The sequence below is a fragment of the Papio anubis genome, chromosome 9 (assembly GCF_008728515.1).
Source record: "Papio anubis isolate 15944 chromosome 9, Panubis1.0, whole genome shotgun sequence".
Taxonomy (NCBI): Eukaryota; Metazoa; Chordata; class Mammalia; order Primates; family Cercopithecidae; genus Papio; species Papio anubis.
This window is the reverse complement of record NC_044984.1, coordinates 83,753,974-83,771,771: the sequence shown is the minus strand read 5'-3', so window position 1 is coordinate 83,771,771 and position 17,798 is coordinate 83,753,974. Positions and strand designations below refer to the sequence as shown.

At 41.6% G+C, this 17,798-nt stretch overlaps 2 protein-coding genes across 3 annotated transcripts in view; one reads left to right on the top strand and one right to left on the bottom strand.

The window, feature by feature from the left end:
- POC1B (POC1 centriolar protein B) overlaps nt 1-11,166 on the top strand; it is a 160,421-nt gene extending 149,255 nt beyond the window's left edge. The window contains exon 13 of the mRNA XM_009181402.4: nt 8,966-11,166. The gene's annotated coding sequence lies outside the window, so the exon portion shown is untranslated. The remainder of the gene's footprint in view (nt 1-8,965) is intronic.
- LOC116268906 overlaps nt 1-17,798 on the bottom strand; it is a 49,900-nt gene that overhangs the window by 23,124 nt on the left and 8,978 nt on the right. The window contains exon 2 of one of the 2 annotated variants that reach the window (XM_031650652.1): nt 8,524-9,038. The exons of the other annotated variant lie outside the window; for it this stretch is intronic. Coding sequence (XP_031506512.1) covers nt 8,922-9,038 — 117 coding nt within the window. The 3' untranslated portion in view covers nt 8,524-8,921. Of the gene's footprint in view, nt 1-8,523; nt 9,039-17,798 lie in introns of those variants that run through there. 2 annotated transcript variants of the gene reach the window in all.

The following is a 17,798-nucleotide window of genomic DNA, read 5'->3' as shown; positions in this document are numbered from 1 at the left end:
TGAAGGATCTGCTTTACCAAGGACAAGAGAAGCTCTAGGAATTCAGGTTTTGTGAATCATGCAGTTTCCTTAGTTTCACTGCCTCCAGGGTAAATGATTTCCAACCATTCTCAGTTTTTGTGTCACTTCTCTCCACACTGAAATTCCAGGTCAAGAGTATCTGATAGGCCTACCTTCAGTCAGGGATCCAACCTCCCTTTAGCCAGGATAGGGGAAGGTATTGTGATTGATGGTCGTTTCTCCTATAGGGGAAAAGTGGGCCCCCAACAGAAAAATCAAGGCTCTCTCTCCTCAGGATGTTGTGGCGCCGCGTCTTCACTTTGGCAGGGGAAGATGTGGCACTGAGCTAAAGAGAGAGGCGTGGAGGTGGGTTATATTATTTTTAGTTCACTATCTTCCAGTTCGACCTCATATCTTCTCTCTCCTCCAAATTACAAATTAGCATACCAGGCATTTCCACACCAGGATAGCATATGCTCATTCTCCTCAGGAACAATCTGGAATGCGTGAGCAGTTTAGAATTTTGGAGAAGGGGAAAAAATGAGTAAAAGGAGTGCTACTGGAGGTGGGAGAGTGGGTTTCATGCCCTCCTTTTGAGCTGTTGAATTGGTTTAAGTCCTCCCCAGAACAACACACTTTTGATATAATTTGATAGAAACTCCATCATATTTCCACCGCAGTACTTAAATTTTCTGTTTGTAATTTTTTTTTTTTTTCTTTTTGTGACAGAGTATCACTCTGTTGCCCAGGCTGGAGTGCAGTGGTGTAATCTTGGCTCACTGCAAGCTCCACCTCCTGGGTTCACACCATTCTCCTGCCTCAGCTTCCCAAGTAGCTGGGACTACAGGTGCCCGCCACCACATCCAGCTAATTTTTTGTATTTTTAGTAGAGACGGGGTTTCACCGTGTTAGCCAGGATGGTCTCGATCTCCTGACCTCGTGATCTGCCCACCTCGGCCTCCCAAAGTGCTGGGATTCCAGGCGTGAGCCACTGCGCCCGGCCTCTGTAATTTTTTTAAATGAGAAAACAAAGACACAATACTAGCCAATGATGTTTAATTCCCTTTTCTAAACAGACTTCTCTAAATGTTATCCCAATATTTTATCCAAATGCATCCTAGAGTAAAACAAACAATACTCATTAGAAAAGAAATTTGTTATGCCCGTGCAGGTTCTAGTTTGGCAAATATCTAATTCTATTGTTTTAGAAAATATATGGGTTGGTTTCTCCCTTAAGCCCAGTTGTTATATTTATTTAAACTTTGTTGCATTTTATATAGTCAGTAAAAAGTTAATCATTGACTTTCATTCATGTTAGAGCAACTGGGTATGTTCATTCTACTTTTTTCTCTTTTTCCTTTCAGTTCGAATTACCTATGCTAGCACTGCAAATTTTCCTCAGGCTCCTATTGCTATAAGCCACAAAGGCAGAAGGGAGCTGACATTTGCAGGACACCTGTCAAATGCCAAGCGTTATAACAAGTGTCTTTCCATATATTATTTCATTTACACTTGTAGTATCTTCATTGGACTTGTGTGTAACTAGAGACCCAGAGAGGTTAAAAAAAAAGTATCCAGAGTCACACAGCTAGTACTTGAAAGGTTCATACTGGAACTCTGATGTCAAAGCACATTCCTTTTATTATATTGCCAAATAAGATAGATATCAGTTCATCCAGAGCTACTAAGCATTCCAGGAACAAATGCATGTTAGGAGTCCCTGAAGGCTAAAATTGTGCTATAAGAGATAGACGAAAGGGCTGAGTGTGATGGCTCACGCCTGTAATCCCAGCACTTTGGGAGGCCAAGGCAGGCGGATCACGAGGTCAGGAGATCGAGACCATCCTGGCTAACACGGTGAAAACCCGTCTCTACTAAAAATACAAAAAATTAGCAGGGCGTGGTGGTGGGCGCCTGTAGTCCCAGCTACTCGGGAGGCTGAGGCAGGAGAATGGCATGAACCCGGGAGGTGAAGCTTGCAGTGAGCCGAGATCGCACCACTGTACTCCAGCCTGGGTGACAGAGCAAGACTCCATCTCAAAAAGAAAGAAAAAGAGATGAACGAAAGGAAGTAGTGAGGTCTTGTATCTGACATATAGCCTCTTGGCTCTCTCTGCCCCTTCAGGAGCACCCAGAGGGTGGGTGGACTCAGAAGCTGGGCTGCTGCTGAGGTCAGTGTTGATCAGTTCTAGCTCAGGAAGCAGGGTCACTGAAGGCTGGGGCTGGGGGACCATAAAGTAGTTCTGGAAGCCTATAGACTAGACCAAACACAGCTTTCACTTACAGGAACATTTATTCATTCTTTGATACAATGAGTACTTATTGTATGTGTCTATGAGAGGTCAGGCATACAAAGATGAATAAGACATGGTTCTTTCTCGAGGGACTTCAATGTGTATTGAGGAAGGGCGATAAATTAACAAGCCATTCGAGTAAATACTATAAACTATATTTGTCACTGCACTTAGATGACCTTTCTATAGTCAACATATCATGGGAACATGTTGACTTTTGACAAGTCAGTATCCACTCCACCTTGATTTCCCTTTGAAGGATTGCCTGTTGGGTTGTTAAATCTGGTCCCTGAACCCCTTACTCACCAACAAACAGCCACGCCTGACCCAAGCTGGAACAATGTTCACTCCCTGCAGTGAGGAAAGAGGGTGAAAAGATGGAGAAATGATGGAAGAGCATTCATTCTGGGGCAGGGCACTGACAACACTGTTGAATGTTCTAACCCTACCCATCCCTATCCGACCCAATTCTATCAATTTCTGAAACTTCTGGTCCATCCTGAGAGCAGACAGAAATCCTCCCAATAAATTCCCACCATTTAACAATGGACAGACAACAAAGATCCCTTTGGTGAGATATGGGGTGTTAAAGACTGAAAGCAGGGAGACCAGTTAATGGCTATAGCAGTAATCCGGATGAGTATAGTGAGAGACTGAACTCCATGACTGGAGAGACGGTGAAGACAGATTCCAGAATCAGAAGAGACAGAGCTAGCTGGACTTGGTGACCACTGGATGGAGAAAGTCAGGAATATAGAAGAGCAAGATGAGTGGTTTTTCAGAAACAAAACAGGTCAGCTCAGCTTCCCTTACTTCCTTTCTGTTGGTCTAGAAGTTATGTTCTCACTTGGCCTTGATTTTGGCATTTTCTTTCTTGCTAAGGCTAATTTCCTATACCTGCACCTTCCCAGCCCTGAGATGTACGCATCACTTCCTGCTAAAAAAAAATTATCTCCATTATCTAGGAAACTTGGCAGGGACACCAAATCCTCTTTTCATCCGGTATCCTACAGCCCAGGGTATACGTTCAAGTAGATTGTTGGAAATAGTCCTGAATAGCACATAGTACTCCAATATCAACAAGCACACTCTAATGATGATGGTGTGTCACAGGATGCTTACTAAGTTTGTGATCGCATTTACATGATCAACTACGTGACCACAGCCCACGCAGTTCACACAGCCTCACCACACCTTCCCTATAGGGATTCTCATGTGCTCTGTGCTATCAGCTCTGCTACAGAGGAAAGGTGCTTAAGTACTTGTGGTCATGTGGAAAGAATTCAACAGCACTAGAGCATACAGAGGTGGACTTGGTGGACTGTGCCCTTTACTCAAAAGGCACACACAGGGCACAAGCAGGCAGCAACCTCTATGAGTCAGAGCACGCTCGGCCTACTTGTCCTTTGCACCATTTCTTTTGAACCAATAAATACAGTAACACCCATAGATAAGACACTACAATGTCTTATCTGCAGGAAAATAAGGCAGTAGCAAAATTGTGCAAGACACTGAAAAAATATCTATAAGAACTAAGGACTTCACCCTCCCTAGAAAGCCCCTAGACTCTGGATTTGGGGAGCTCACCTTTGAGATAGAAAAAATTAATTGATAATGGCTTTGGTTGGGTCTTTCTCTAGTTTCTCATACTAGGAGATACTTTGGAACATGGTACTTAAAAATATATTTTAACAAACAAATTAGTAGTACTGGAATATCACGTAATTTCCTGGTGATCTTTTGAAAGATTAAAGAAAGGTATTGATATGTTTTAATAGCTTTTGGAATCCCTGCATTTTAAAAATCATGTGATTGAATAGTCCCATTGTATAGGATTGTGCAAGTAAACAATATGCTATGGACAGTCAGGCTGCAAAGGAAAAGGAAATCTTTTTTTTTTTTTTTTTTGAGACAGAGTCTTGCTGTCGCCCAGGCTGGAATGCAATGGCATGATCTCAGCTCACTGCAACCTCCACCTCCCGGGTTCAAGTGATTCTCCGATCTCAGCCTCCTGAGTAGCTGGGATTAGAGGCACACGCCACCACGCCCGGCTAATTTTTTTGTATTTTTAGTAGAGACGGGGTTTCACCGTGTTCCCCAGACTGGTCTCGAACTCCTGAGCTCAGGCAATCCACCCGCCTCAGCCACCCAAAGTGCTTAGGATTACAGGTGTGAGCCACCATGCCTGGGCTGGAAATCTTGATAGATAATAGAAAGAGAAGAAACAAAAAGGTCTCACTTACAATTTATCCTCTCACTTTCTGCCAGATGATTAGATCACTGTATTTGTTAACAGCTTGGTCACCTGTATTTTATTTCAAGTAAATTTTCTTCAGTTTCTTTGCCAACAAAGCATACTGGATAGAAATGCCTCAGAATCAATTTATCCTGCTTCACTAGTTTTATGCATTTTAGATTTAAAGAAACAACAATTAGAATACTTTCAATGATGAAAAGAACTCCATTAAGTTGCCACAAATGTCAAAAGTTCCTGGCTATGCTAACACTTATGTAATTGTTCTGGAAACCCCACGCACCGGAATAGACCTACAACACCAGGCATGACTCACTGAATATTTCTAAGCACATACTCTCTCTAAAATGATCTCCAGTTGGGATTTATTTTTTCAAAGAAAAAAAGTAAAAGACAAAATATGGTACATCAAATCCCAAAGTTTTTTCTGTGATTTTTTTGGGAAAATACTGTTGCCTCACATAAGAGCATTAGAAGATGCTGCTGTTTTCATTAATAAAACAACCAGATGGGCAAGCATTAAAACAGGTTGAAACTTTGAAATTCTTCCTAAAAATAATAAATAACATAGAGGACGTGTGGGTTCTCAAATTTCCAAATGGTCTTCATTTCCTGTTGTGATTTTATTCCTAAATTGGTTTTTAAAAACTTGTGGTTGGCAGCATATGACTAGTGTCCTAATCCCCTGAGCAATGTTAAGGAAAATTATACATGCCATAAAATGCTAATCAGCACAGGAAGGCCTGGGACCACACCACCAAGGCTCATTTGTAGCATATACTCCAACAGCTTTTACTGCATATCTTCTTTAAGTCCGAATGCTTGGGGGAGATTTACCAAAGTATATGGCATAACCTGTATTCCCAAAGGCTGATGTTGGGTGCTACTTTCAATACCAAAGTGGTGCATTTTTCTTTTCTTTTCTTTTCTTTTTTGAGACTGAGGCTCACTCTATAGCCCATGCTAGAGTGCAGTGGTATGATCTTGGCTTACTACAACTTCCAGGTTCAAGTGATTCTAATGCCTCAGCCTCCTGAGTAGCTGGAATTGCAGGTGCCTGCTACCATGCTTGGCTAATTTTTGGATTTTTAGTAGAGATGAGGTTTCACCATGTTGGCCAGGCTGGTCTCGAACTCCTGACTTCAGGTGATCCACCCGCCTCAGCTTCCCAAAGGGCTGGGGTTACACCCGTGAGCCACTGTGCCAGCCATGCATTTTTCACTAGCAATATTCAGAAAGGAGTTTAGGAATTCAGTCAATGGCGAGCCAAACCAGAAGTGGCAAGGCAGTTCTGCCAGGCAGTGAAACAGGACCTAGATAGCAATTTGTGTCTAGGCAGTAACAGGGGATCTCAACACGTGGTTGTCGTCGGTCTGTGTTCCACCTGCAGAAAGGAGAAGGTGAACCCAGCAAGCAACAACCATAAGTGGACCAAGCAGCCTGGAGTGAGGCCCCAGGCCAAGGAGGGGACTGAAGTTCTGGGAGGGACTGAAGTTCTAGGAAGGACTGATAAGAAAAGGCAAAATTCCAGTCTTAGAGGAACTTAGAGGCAGAATGCAGAAGAAAGAGCAAAGGCAAAAGCCCAGTTATTTGAACTGGAATACAAGGTAGAGCCTGTGACAGGAATCAAGTGGAAACTTCACAGCTAGAAATGGAGCAGGAGCTCAGAACAGAACCCAGAGCCTGGCTGACCCGACACTGAGTGACATGAGCTACTTACATTTCCTCTAAGAGCAGACTTGGGCCCAGCACCTGGGGTAGGGCTGAGCTGCAGGTGACTCTCTGTGGCCCCCAGGGGGGTCAAACCTAAATTCAAGGGAAGGCACCAGGCAGAACGGCCAAACACCACTCACACCAAAGTCCTCCTGGCTCCAAACCCTGTTTTTTGTTTGTTTGTTTGTTTGTTTCACAACTTTATCCCTTTTGGCAAGCTGTTCTTGTTATCCAGAATTCGCAAGCTCAAACTCCTCGGGCTGCTCATTCTTCAAGCTCTAGTTCAAAAAGCGTCTTTTCTGGGCAGCACTTCCTGGTTCCTCTGGGTTCCAGGAATGCTTTATACATGTCTCCATGATGTGTATACTATACTTTGTCTTATCCTGTTTTAGTTCAGGTCTCTCTCCCTGCCTAGTCTTCAACCTTACCCAACAAGCCTCAGCATCTCTTGAGCCCAGCATAGTGCCAGTATAGAATAGGACCTTGATAAATGTTTGATGATAAATAAATGAATGAAGTGACTGCATGAACAAATGCTTGAGTGAAAATCATTTATTGAAAATTAATCTACTAAATAAAAATCCATCAATCAATAAACAGGTTAATCAATACCATAGATTGAATATGGAATACAAAATAGAAACAGTAGCTAACACGTATGTATCACTAACTGTCCCAGGCCCTGTGCTCAGTCCTTTACATAGATTATCTTCTTTCATCTTCACAACCCAAGATATGAGTGCTATTTTAAACCCATTTTACAGATGAGACAATACAGGCAACATATTAGAATCTTTAAGAACTCTGTCTGATCTACTTAGCAATAAGATCCCTCGCTTCTGGGGCCCTTCACTTGCCACAAGGGATATAGTGGCTGTTAAGGGGTAGGGGTAAGGATGCTATCAGACTCTGCTTATGTCCCATTCAATACTATTGCCAGGTCCCATGCAATATTTGCCTTTCCCCTCCTGATGGGAGAGACCATACTAGAATGGGCCAGAGGCCTCTTCATTCTCCTTAGAGCTCTTTACCCTGCTGGCTTTGGGGTGTGAGATGCAGTACAAACTGAAGTGAAATTATAGGGAGTATTTTTGTAATCACCTGATATTTGCCTATCTACCTCTTTCCAAAGACCACATGAAGCACTTTACGTATATTATCCTCTAGTCCTCACTCCATCCTGTGAGGTAGTGTCTTTATCCCCTAACCCCAGAGGTTTAGCAACTTGCCTATGTCCCAGAAGCTGGAAGCAGAGTCAGGATTTGAACTGAGTTCCATCCGACTCCAGTTTGATGCAATTCAACAAATACCCACCAAGCACCTCCTCATGGACACGGGGACATGGCCATAATCACCTTCACTGGCTATTGTTCAGGATCCCCTTTAAAAGCATGGTTTTAGTGGCAGCTTTTTGGCCTGTTTATTGGAAAAAGTCACAAAGATCCCATTCATTGGTGTAAAACCTTTGGCATCACTTAGCAACAGACACTATCTATGATGTGGGTAAGATGCAGAGAGGCTCCAGTTGGAAAATCCAGAATCCTCCTGATTTCTGCTGTTCTCTCTCTTTCTTTCTCTTTAGCAACTCATATGCTCATGTTTACCTGTAGCCATTTCTGTTGACCTGTCCACGAAGGATGATAACTGTGAAATGATGCACCAGCAGGAGAGAGACGGGCCCAGAGGCCGCACCCTGTGTTGTTTGCTTTGTGAAATTCCAGACTGTTTAATCTGCTCTGTCTCATCCTAATAACTCCAGATTCCACTTTTCTTAATGACTTTCCCCTCCTTAAATGCATTGCTGGGTATATACCCAAAGGATTACAAAATCATGCTGCTATAAAGACACATGCACACGTATGTTTATTGTGGCACTATTCACGATAGCAAAGACTTGGAACCAACCCAAATGTCCATCAATGAAAGACTGGATTAAGAAAATGTGGCACATATACACCATGGAACACTATGCAGCCATAAAAAAGGATGAGTTCGTGTCCTTTGTAGGGACATGGATGAAGCTGGAAACCATTATTCTCAGCAAACTATTGCAAGAACAGAAAACCAAACACCGCATGTTCTCACTCATAGGTGGGAATTGATCAATGAGAACACTTGGACATAGGAAGGGGCACATCACACACCGGGGCCTGTCTTGGGGTGGGGGGAGGGGGGAGGGATAGCATTAGGAGATATACCTAATGTAAATGATGAGTTAATGGGTGCAGCACACCAACATGGCACATGTATACATATGTAACAAACCTGCACGTTGTGCACATGTACCCTAGAACTTAAAATATATATATAAAAAAATGCCTACAAAGTTATCTTTGAAGACAGAGAAAAAGAATAGATGAATCATTTGCAGGAAACGGGGGGAGAGACGTGTGGTTGGAATGGCAGATGGCTGAGCGTGTGGGCACATAGCTGTCTCTGTTGTTCCTTCCACCACCCTGTGGAAACGAGTCCTCTGGAAGTGTACATTCATTCCAAGGTGGGGGCTGTGCCCACTTTCAGGTGCTAACACGTAAATCCACATCCGCTCAGAGTCATCTTAGACATCCAAACTCTAGGCTGAAACCCAGACTGGACTATTTATTCTCTCCTTGAAGTTTTGGCATTAGACCTTCTAAAGATAAAGTGATTAACTATTTCAATTAGTGACAACAGAATTTCTTGTGCTGTCTCCTTTCTCCTGCAGGATATGAAGTATGTGAATATTCTTCATGTGCCACAGTGCAAGTTGCCTGACCTCCTAAGGGCCTAGCAAATGCCTAGAGGGAAGAGAGGGGAGAGAGAACATACATTCAGATAAAAATACAGGTTAAGCAAGAAAACACTGATTGTTCTTGCTGGGGCTTTTTGTGGCGAGGGTGTGGAAAGGACATAAAGATACTACAACCTCAGGGACAAGTGCTCATGTGTAGTTCCTCAAAGTTAACTTCTTGCTCAATGTATGGAGATGACACTAATTCTGGTCATTTCACTTAAATAACTGAAGTTTCTAGAATCCAAGAGTATATAAAGTTTGAAAGACTATGACTTTTTCAGAAAGCTTCATTTAGCCCTTCTGTTACTTCTATGCAAATTTCCAAATGTCATCTGGATGTATATGCTAGGATAACCATTTGTTATTATTTTATTTTTAGATGTATGACGCTTGTTTTATCAAGAGTCTCTTTCATTGATTTTTTGTTCCCACTCCCATCACCATCTGCGCCCCCTCCCTTAGACTATACCACAGCACATTAATGTGCAGAAAGATTAGAATTTGTCATATTTTCCTTAGTGCAATAGGTGTTTTGGTAAAATATGCAACTAGAAGTTGAGATTTGTGTTTTAGCACATATTATTATATACATCACTTGGAAACAAAGTCTTGTGGTTAAGAGCATTTTTTATTAATGAACACTCATTAAAAATCAACTTTAATAATAAACATCATCTGATTAAGCATGAGTAAGATCAGTCCAGAAATTGATCTGAGTAATCATGAAAATATTTCAGCAATCATAAATCTTGTTAATAATAGAATTTCCACCTCCATACCTATTATGATTCAGTGACTCTTTTACTGAAAGTCATTCATATTAATCTCCACAAAACACTAATTCATGGATTTCCTAAGACTTGAAAATTATTCTTTATAATTTTAAGTCATGACTATACTAGAACAATTTTTATGTCTCTCAAGATTCCTCACCTGACCCCCAAGCCTTAGCCTCTTCCTGAATGGACATCCGGGCGCCTGCTCTCTCAGCCTCCTGCAGAAGAAGCTAGGGCTTTGGGAAGCTCACATCTCACCTGTTGCAACAGGAACCTCAGTGGCTACAGACATGGGTCTCACCTGATGGGACTCTGTACCTCATACCTTATGGCTGCTCTCCTCCCATCTCTTCCAGGCAGTTTAGTGAGATGTGGAATCTGGCTTACCCAACAGCTCCCTTAAGTCACTGAGTTAAATTTTCAATCAAGGGACTAGAGGTCAAGAAGATAAATTCCTCTTTCTCCCCGCATTGCTCCTCCCACCACCCTCCCCACCTGATGGATTGTTTCAAGGTGATGTGCAGGACCCAGCAACCGGCTTTGTACTTTGCGAAGTTATGTCGAGTTCCTTAACACACCATCTAGTATTTGCATTCCTTCCTTTCCTGCCTCACCTTTTTTCTCCCTCCCTTTTATAGCCCTGAAATTGCACCACCCAACATAGACTTAGCAAGTAATCTTTGCCTCAGGTTTATGTTCTAGAGAATTTGGCAAAGACAATGAATTAAAAAAAAAAATCTCGTTATATCTTCAATTTGGCCTATAAATTTGGCCTAGAGTCTATTTTCTTCAAAATAAGAAGGAAGAATGGAGTTCCATAATTCCCCTTAAGATTAACAAGAGTTGCTCCAATGAAGCATGTATGGGTTGAGAATATGTTCTCTAAACCTCACCTTTCTTGTGAGTTTAAGCTCACCACAATACGACTGGATGCTAGAAGTTATTTTTCTGGATTGGTTGCTTCTGCCCAGTTTGAAATGGTAGCTTTTCCTATATACATCAAACCTACAGGTATTTGCAAACCTCCTTCCGGATCTCCATCTTGTTATTGTTGTTGCTATCCTCTGTCATCTTTGAGTCCTTATCACCCATTTTATTTTCAGTGAATTCCAGATATATACCTGAGATAAAGCCAGTTCAAATAAATATTCAAAATCCCTTTGATTCAGGATATTCTGTTTTGTGTAAAATATGTATCATTTAATCAGCCGCTAAAGAATATCAGCTGCCAAAAGCAATATGATATTTGGGGATTGCAAACAGACACTTTAAACTATCCCCATTCTGAGAAAGAAAGAAGCAAGGAACTTTTCCACTTCTTTATTTAATGGGCAAGATAATAAGATAATTCCTCTTCCTCCCCCTCCTCCCCCTCCCCCTATGCCTCTTCCTTCTCTTCTTCTTCCTTCTCCTCCTCCTTCTTCTTTTTTAAGAGACAGGGTTGGCTGGGTATGGTGGCTCATGTCTGTAATCCCAGCACTTTGGTAGGCTGAGGCAGGTGGATCACTTGAGGTCAGGATTTTGAGACCAGCCTGGCCAACATGGTGAAACCCTGTCTCAATAAAAATAACAAATACAAAATACAAAAATTAGCCAGGCGTGCTTGGTGCATGCCTGCAGCCCCAGCTACTCGGGAGGTTGAGGTGGGAGAATTGCTTGAACCCAGGAGGCAGAGGCTGCAGTGATCCAAGATCTCGCCACTGCCCTCCAACTTGGGTGACAGAGTGAGACCCTGTCTCAAAAAGGAAAAAAAAAAAAAAAAAAAAAAAAGACAGGGTTTCACTCGTCTCCCAGGCTAGAGTGCAGTGACCTGATAATAGCTCACTGTAACCTCAAACTCCTGGGCTCAAGTGATCCTTCCACTTCAGCCTCTTGAGTAGCTAGGAATACAGGTGCCTGCAATACCTTGCTAATTTTTTTAGTTTTATTTTTGTAGAGATGGGGTCTCACTATGTTGCCCAGGCTGGTTTTGAACTCCGGGTGTCAAGTGATCCTCCCACCTTGGCCTCCCAAAGCACTGGGATTACAGGTGTGAGCCACTATACCCAGCCCAGGCAAGATAGCATCTTCCTATGGAGGGGCTGGCATAAGGATAAAGGCTTTTGAATATTTAATAGTATCACTCTCTCTTCTGCTCATGCAGAAGGCAGGGAATGTGGTGCTAGATGAGTATATTAACACTGCTATTTATCAGAGACTATGTATAGAAAATCTTTTGCTAAAACAGAGCTTAAGACAAGCATCTCTCCTGGGGTTAAAATAAAACAAGTAAAACCCAGGACTCTTTGACCCTGACTGGGTCTAAGGAGTGAGGACAGTTCCCATTAAAATTTCAAATTAAAACTGAGTTGAGAAAGAAAAGTCAGGCATCAATGAATTATGTTTCAAACTGTGCATTAGGATTATTAAGTGGCTCCACTTTTTTTATTTGGACTAATGATTGACAAATGGCATCTGAGTTCAGTGACTAAAATGAATTTAACATTATGGTTGCAAAATAAGGTATAAAAATAAAATAGGATCAACAATCCACTCAAAAAATGAGTAAAGGATATGAATAGACAGTTCACAGAAAAAGAAATTCAAACAGCCTTTAAACATACAAAAACATGCTCAAATTGACTGTTAAGAGAAGCGCAGATTGAAGTTACCATGAGATACCAATATTCATCTCTTAGAGTGGCAAAGGTTTGAGAACACATTGTGTCAGCTCAAGTATGGGGAAATACATTACTGGTGGGAATACAGATTAGTAAAATCTCTGAAGGGGGCATTTGGGCAATAAAGATCAAAATTATAAACTCATATACTCTGACCAAACAATTCCATATTTAAGAATTTACCCTACAGATATATTCACATACAAGGTGGATGAATGTATAAAACATGATCATTGCAGTCTTTGCTTGCAGTAGCAAAAAGAATATGAACAACCTCAATATCTATCGATATGATGGCTCACTAAATAAATTATGCTATGTCCACACAATGGAGTACTATGTAGTCACCAAAAATGAGTCTGCTACAATTGCATACCAATGACACCAATAATAAATGCAAATCCTTGTACATGCATAGACTCCCGCTGAGAAGATACACAAAATGCTAGTCAAAAGTGGTTGGTGCCAGGGAGAGGAAGTGGGTGGCCAGGAGAGGCTGACTTACTCCATGCCATATCTTTCCTTTTATATTTTGTTCCATGCACAAATGTCACCTGTCCAAAAATCAACAATGGTTTGTTTTTTAAGAGGAAAAAAAACCAGTATAATATGTGCAGACTTTTTAAAAGAGGCTTTCATCTAATTTGTGAGTAAACTATGCTGTGTAGTTCCAAGTCACTTGGCAACAGCACAGACTTTTAAAAATATATGCAAATAAATCACCTTTAAAGACTAAATCAGAAATTAGAATTATCAAATGGCTGCCCACATTACTTTATTAATAAATGAATAAATCTTCATTCATTTCCCTTTATAACTGACTCTTTCTTGTCCGCATAGCCATGGTTTGTTTCTAGTTGTTTTCCTTGGGCTCTTTGCAGTAAAGGAATCTAACAAGTAAATGAAAGAGTGCATGCGAAACAGGCTGTGATGTTGTGAGATTTAAACTGTCCTTAAAATAAGAACTAATTAGTGTAAGGACTTAAAGGCTATTCTTCTGTACTTTGTAATCTCCTAATTGCTGTGTGACAAATTTTGCCAGTAAGTTTTCCAAGAAATGCATGCTAAGAGTGAACAAATGAATCAGAATAATTTACTGTACTAGAGAAAACATTTCCATTTGAAAGAGCTAATCATTCATTACTTACGTAAATGTACTTTAGAAAGGAGCATATATTATCTTCTCCTTATGTATTCCTGATATGTCTCCTTATTATATCACTCAATAACCATTTGATTTTCATATATAAAATGAAGTACTTTAGGTTTCCTCATTGTAAGTTCGAATCTCCCCATTCCAGTTGGAAGGACTCCATCAGTCATTGAACACGACCAACCTTTTGAATCTTGAAAGTTGATACTGTTCTAAAAAGCACTGAATGCTACCCTCACAACTTCATTAGATCACAGTCCTATCTGTTAGCTTCTTGAGGGCAGTGTCTCTACATGATTTATATTTTTATCCCTCAGAATATCTTAAACCAACTCAGCAAATATAGAGAGCACAGATTTCTTTTTAAAAGTAGAAGACACAGTCATTTTGGCAAAACTTAAAGCAGCTTACGTCTGTCACACACCCTGCGATAGATGTCAATGATGCTTTTCCAAAAACAAAGAATTCTGATGTGGTCCAGGGTGCTGAAATGGAGACCTAGTATGGGAAGGGGCCCAGCAGCAGATGGAAAAGGTATGACAATGTGTCTCTTGCTACAAGGGCAGACTCCAAACCCCAAAGGGCAAAACACAACCTGAAATCATGTAGATGACTATATAACTCTGTCAAATATGGCCCTCTCCAGCCCCATTTCAGCAATAGGAATAATAAGAGCATCATTTCTTACACTTTTGTTTGTAATGGAAAACAATGGGAAAATAGGCCTTTCTTTACAAAATCTCATATTATAGAACACTGTTTGTAACCAAATAGGCTGCAATGGCATTCTCATCCTGAAGGCTATGGGCCCTTGTATTGGAAATGCCACTTCCTGGGTGGTGAGTACTTGGAATTTCTGCAGAAGCTTCCCTCCAAAGAGTATTTCTGATGCTCTTACTCAAATTTCAACTTTTCTGTAGGTTTGAAATTTTTATAATGAACTGTTAGGGGGGAAAGGCAATGTCCCTCTCCTCACTACCCCAGAGTAATTACTGCCACTGGCATTTGGAATAACATTTTCCCCTCTTTCGTGGCTACGATTGCAAGCATCTCTCAGTATCTCCCTGTGTGAGGTAAGATAAGTATTCTGTCATCTTCTATTAATAGGGAGAAATTCTGAGTCACAGGAGGGCTAAGTGATTTTTCTAGCTGCAGAAATAGGAGGAATAAAACTAAGCAGGTTGATGAATACATTATTTTAGGAAGAGGACGATTGTGGTGGCACTGCATCCTTTTTCTGGACAATTGCAATCGCTTCCTAATTGGTTTTCCTGCCCCCAGTTTCTCTCTCCCTTCCAGTCTACTCGCCCCCTTTGTTACAGAATTATATCCTGAAATCATGTCACACCCCTGTATAAATATCTATGATGACTTCACCTAAAGAAAAAATCAAAATTTCTTATCATGACATCCAAAGCCCATTTCCATCTGGCACTACACTACCTTTCCCAGGTTCTCTGCCAATCTTTGCCTTCCATACCATTCACCTGCACTGCACTGGTCACACATGCCCATTCCTCCAAACCTCAGCTCGGGTCATCTTTCTGTCTTGCCCAGAGTGCCAGTCTTCTCCTATCCCACTGGAAGGGGGACAGTGAGAAATCTGCTCCCTGGGGAATCTAACTCAGATGCTGCCTCCCCTGGGATACTTCCCAGCACCCCACCTCTACCTTCCACCTCCCACCCTAAGGTAGATGAACCATTTCCTCCTCTTGTTCCCATAGCACTTCCTTTCTACTGCAATGACCACATTTATTACATCACATTCTAGCTACCTGGGCACGTCTAACCTCCCTAATTAGACTTATTTGTGTGTATGTGTGACAGCAGGGCCTGAATCTCACTCATTTTCATAAGCCCCAGCAGTCATTTCAGTTTTAGACACACAATGGGTGCTCAATAAACACATGATGCTGCTACCAAGATACCTTCTTCTGTTCTTTGTAATCTCCCAACTGCTTTGTGACAGGTTTCACCAGTAAATAACTCAGAGTGCATACTCGTTCAAGAGTTGCATTTATAAGGGCAAGCAGATTAGTTATGCCTGACACAGCATTTTCCTGCTAAGAAGTTCTGATGCTTGTGCCTAAAGAATACTATTTGCCTCATCTTTCCAGTTACTTCAAGAACATTTCTACAATTGCTGAACAGAGTGGATGGGTGAGGAATCTGACTATCTGGGATGTCACCTGAAGCTTCTCAAAGTTTGGTCCACCTGTATAAGACACTTCTGGCTGCTGGACTACAATATAGTTGCCTGAGCCCATCCCTAGGTCTTCTGAATCAGAGTCCCTGTCGTGGAGGCCAGGATATGGACTGAGAAAGGAAGTAGAACCTTCCTTTTCTAAAGTATCCAGGTGTTTCTAAACATTTCATTTCTAGACCTACTGGTCTGGGTGGGAAGCTCTTGGGCTCACTGGAAACCTCTGCCTAGTCAAGAGACTGTTGGGGGATGATTGTCGTGAATGCTTCTAAGCCAGTTGTTGGTCCAGGCCACATATCAGAATTCTCTGGGCAGCTTTTGGAAAATACCAGTGCCAAGATCCACCTTACATCAATTAAATCAGAATTACTGGTTATGGGACTTGGGCACCTATATTTCTTTAAAAAGCTTTTCTTTTAAGTCAGTTTGGCTGTAGAGTAGTTGTCAGATTCTTTTGATCAAAATCAGGGGTTAGTCGTTAGAGGCTCCAGATTTAGGTTACATTCCACACCACACTCCATCTCACTCTCACTATAAATGTAAATTTCACAGCAAATTTAACTAGATTAAAAAATATGCTTTAGCAGTAGGTACAGTCATACAAAATGGAAAAAAGTCCTTCTCTCTGCCATAAGTACTCTAATTAACAGCACATTGCATGAAAGGGCCACACTGAAGGCAGCAATGTTCTAAAGGTGAACCTGCAGGTCGTCATCTCATGAGGGCAGGATCCTAGGCTCAGTGCTGGAAGCCACACCATAACACAGACAGTTGAGCTGTCTGCTCTCTTGTACCTTGGTCATGCAAGGTCCATGGGTCCTGCCACACCTCCTCTACCACATATTGTAAGTGCACCAATTTCAAGAACAGAAATAATTTGTTTTTAGGCCAGGCGCGGTGGCTCACGCCTGTAATCCCAGCACTTTGGGAGGCCAAGGTGGGCGGATAACCTGAGGTCAGGAGTCCGAGACCAGCCTGACCAACATGGAGAAACCCCGTCTCTACTAAAAATACAAAATTAGCCAGGCACGGTGGCAGGTGCCTGTAATCCCAGCTACTCAGGAGGCTGAGGCAGGAGAATGGCTTGAACCCGGGAGGCGGAGGTTTTGGTGAGCTGAGATCGCGCCATTGCACTCCAGCCTGGGCAACAAGAGTGAGACTCTGTCCCCAGAAAAGAAAAAAAAGAAAAAAAGAAAGAAAAAAAATAATTTGCTTTTAATATCCTTTATACTAAATTTTTAAAACCCTCAGGTCATCAAGTGGATTCACATTAAAGAATGCCAGCTAATTATTTCTGCCTAAAGCATTGGAATCCTACAGCTGGTTACACTGAATTACTTAAATTATTGGAGCATTGGGATAGCTGAGTTCACGGAGGTTCCTGGAGTGTGGTGCACCTGGAAAGGGCATGGAAACAGAAGCCCCTTCCCACATGCCTTGCCCTACACATCTCTTTATCTGTATCCTTTATAGTAGCTTTTATAATAAACTGGTAAATGGGAAAATCCCTTTGGCCTTTAAATTGAAATGGAAAATAGCCATAAAGTGGAACAATATGTACCTGAAAGACTCTAGTCACTATACTGCATCATCAAACTTAAATCGGTTAACGCAAACTTATTATGTAATAACACTAGAGTACTAGGAGGGAACAATGCATGAGATGATTACAGTAAGTGCTTAATACAATGCCTCACACAAAGTTGCTTCTAAATAAATCATTACAAGCAAAATATAAAACTTGGAAAATGCAATAATGTAGATGTTAAACTAAAATTTGAAAGATTTAACAGTTGAATACCCTCCACCACCCTAATCAAGATATAGAACATTTCCCTCACTCCAAAAAGGTCCCCCATACCCCTTTCCAACAAATTACCTGTCTCTTCAAGACAACCACATGTAGGCAGCATGACCTCCCAGATATCCACGCCCTAATGTCTGGAACCTGTGAATATGTTACCTTACATGG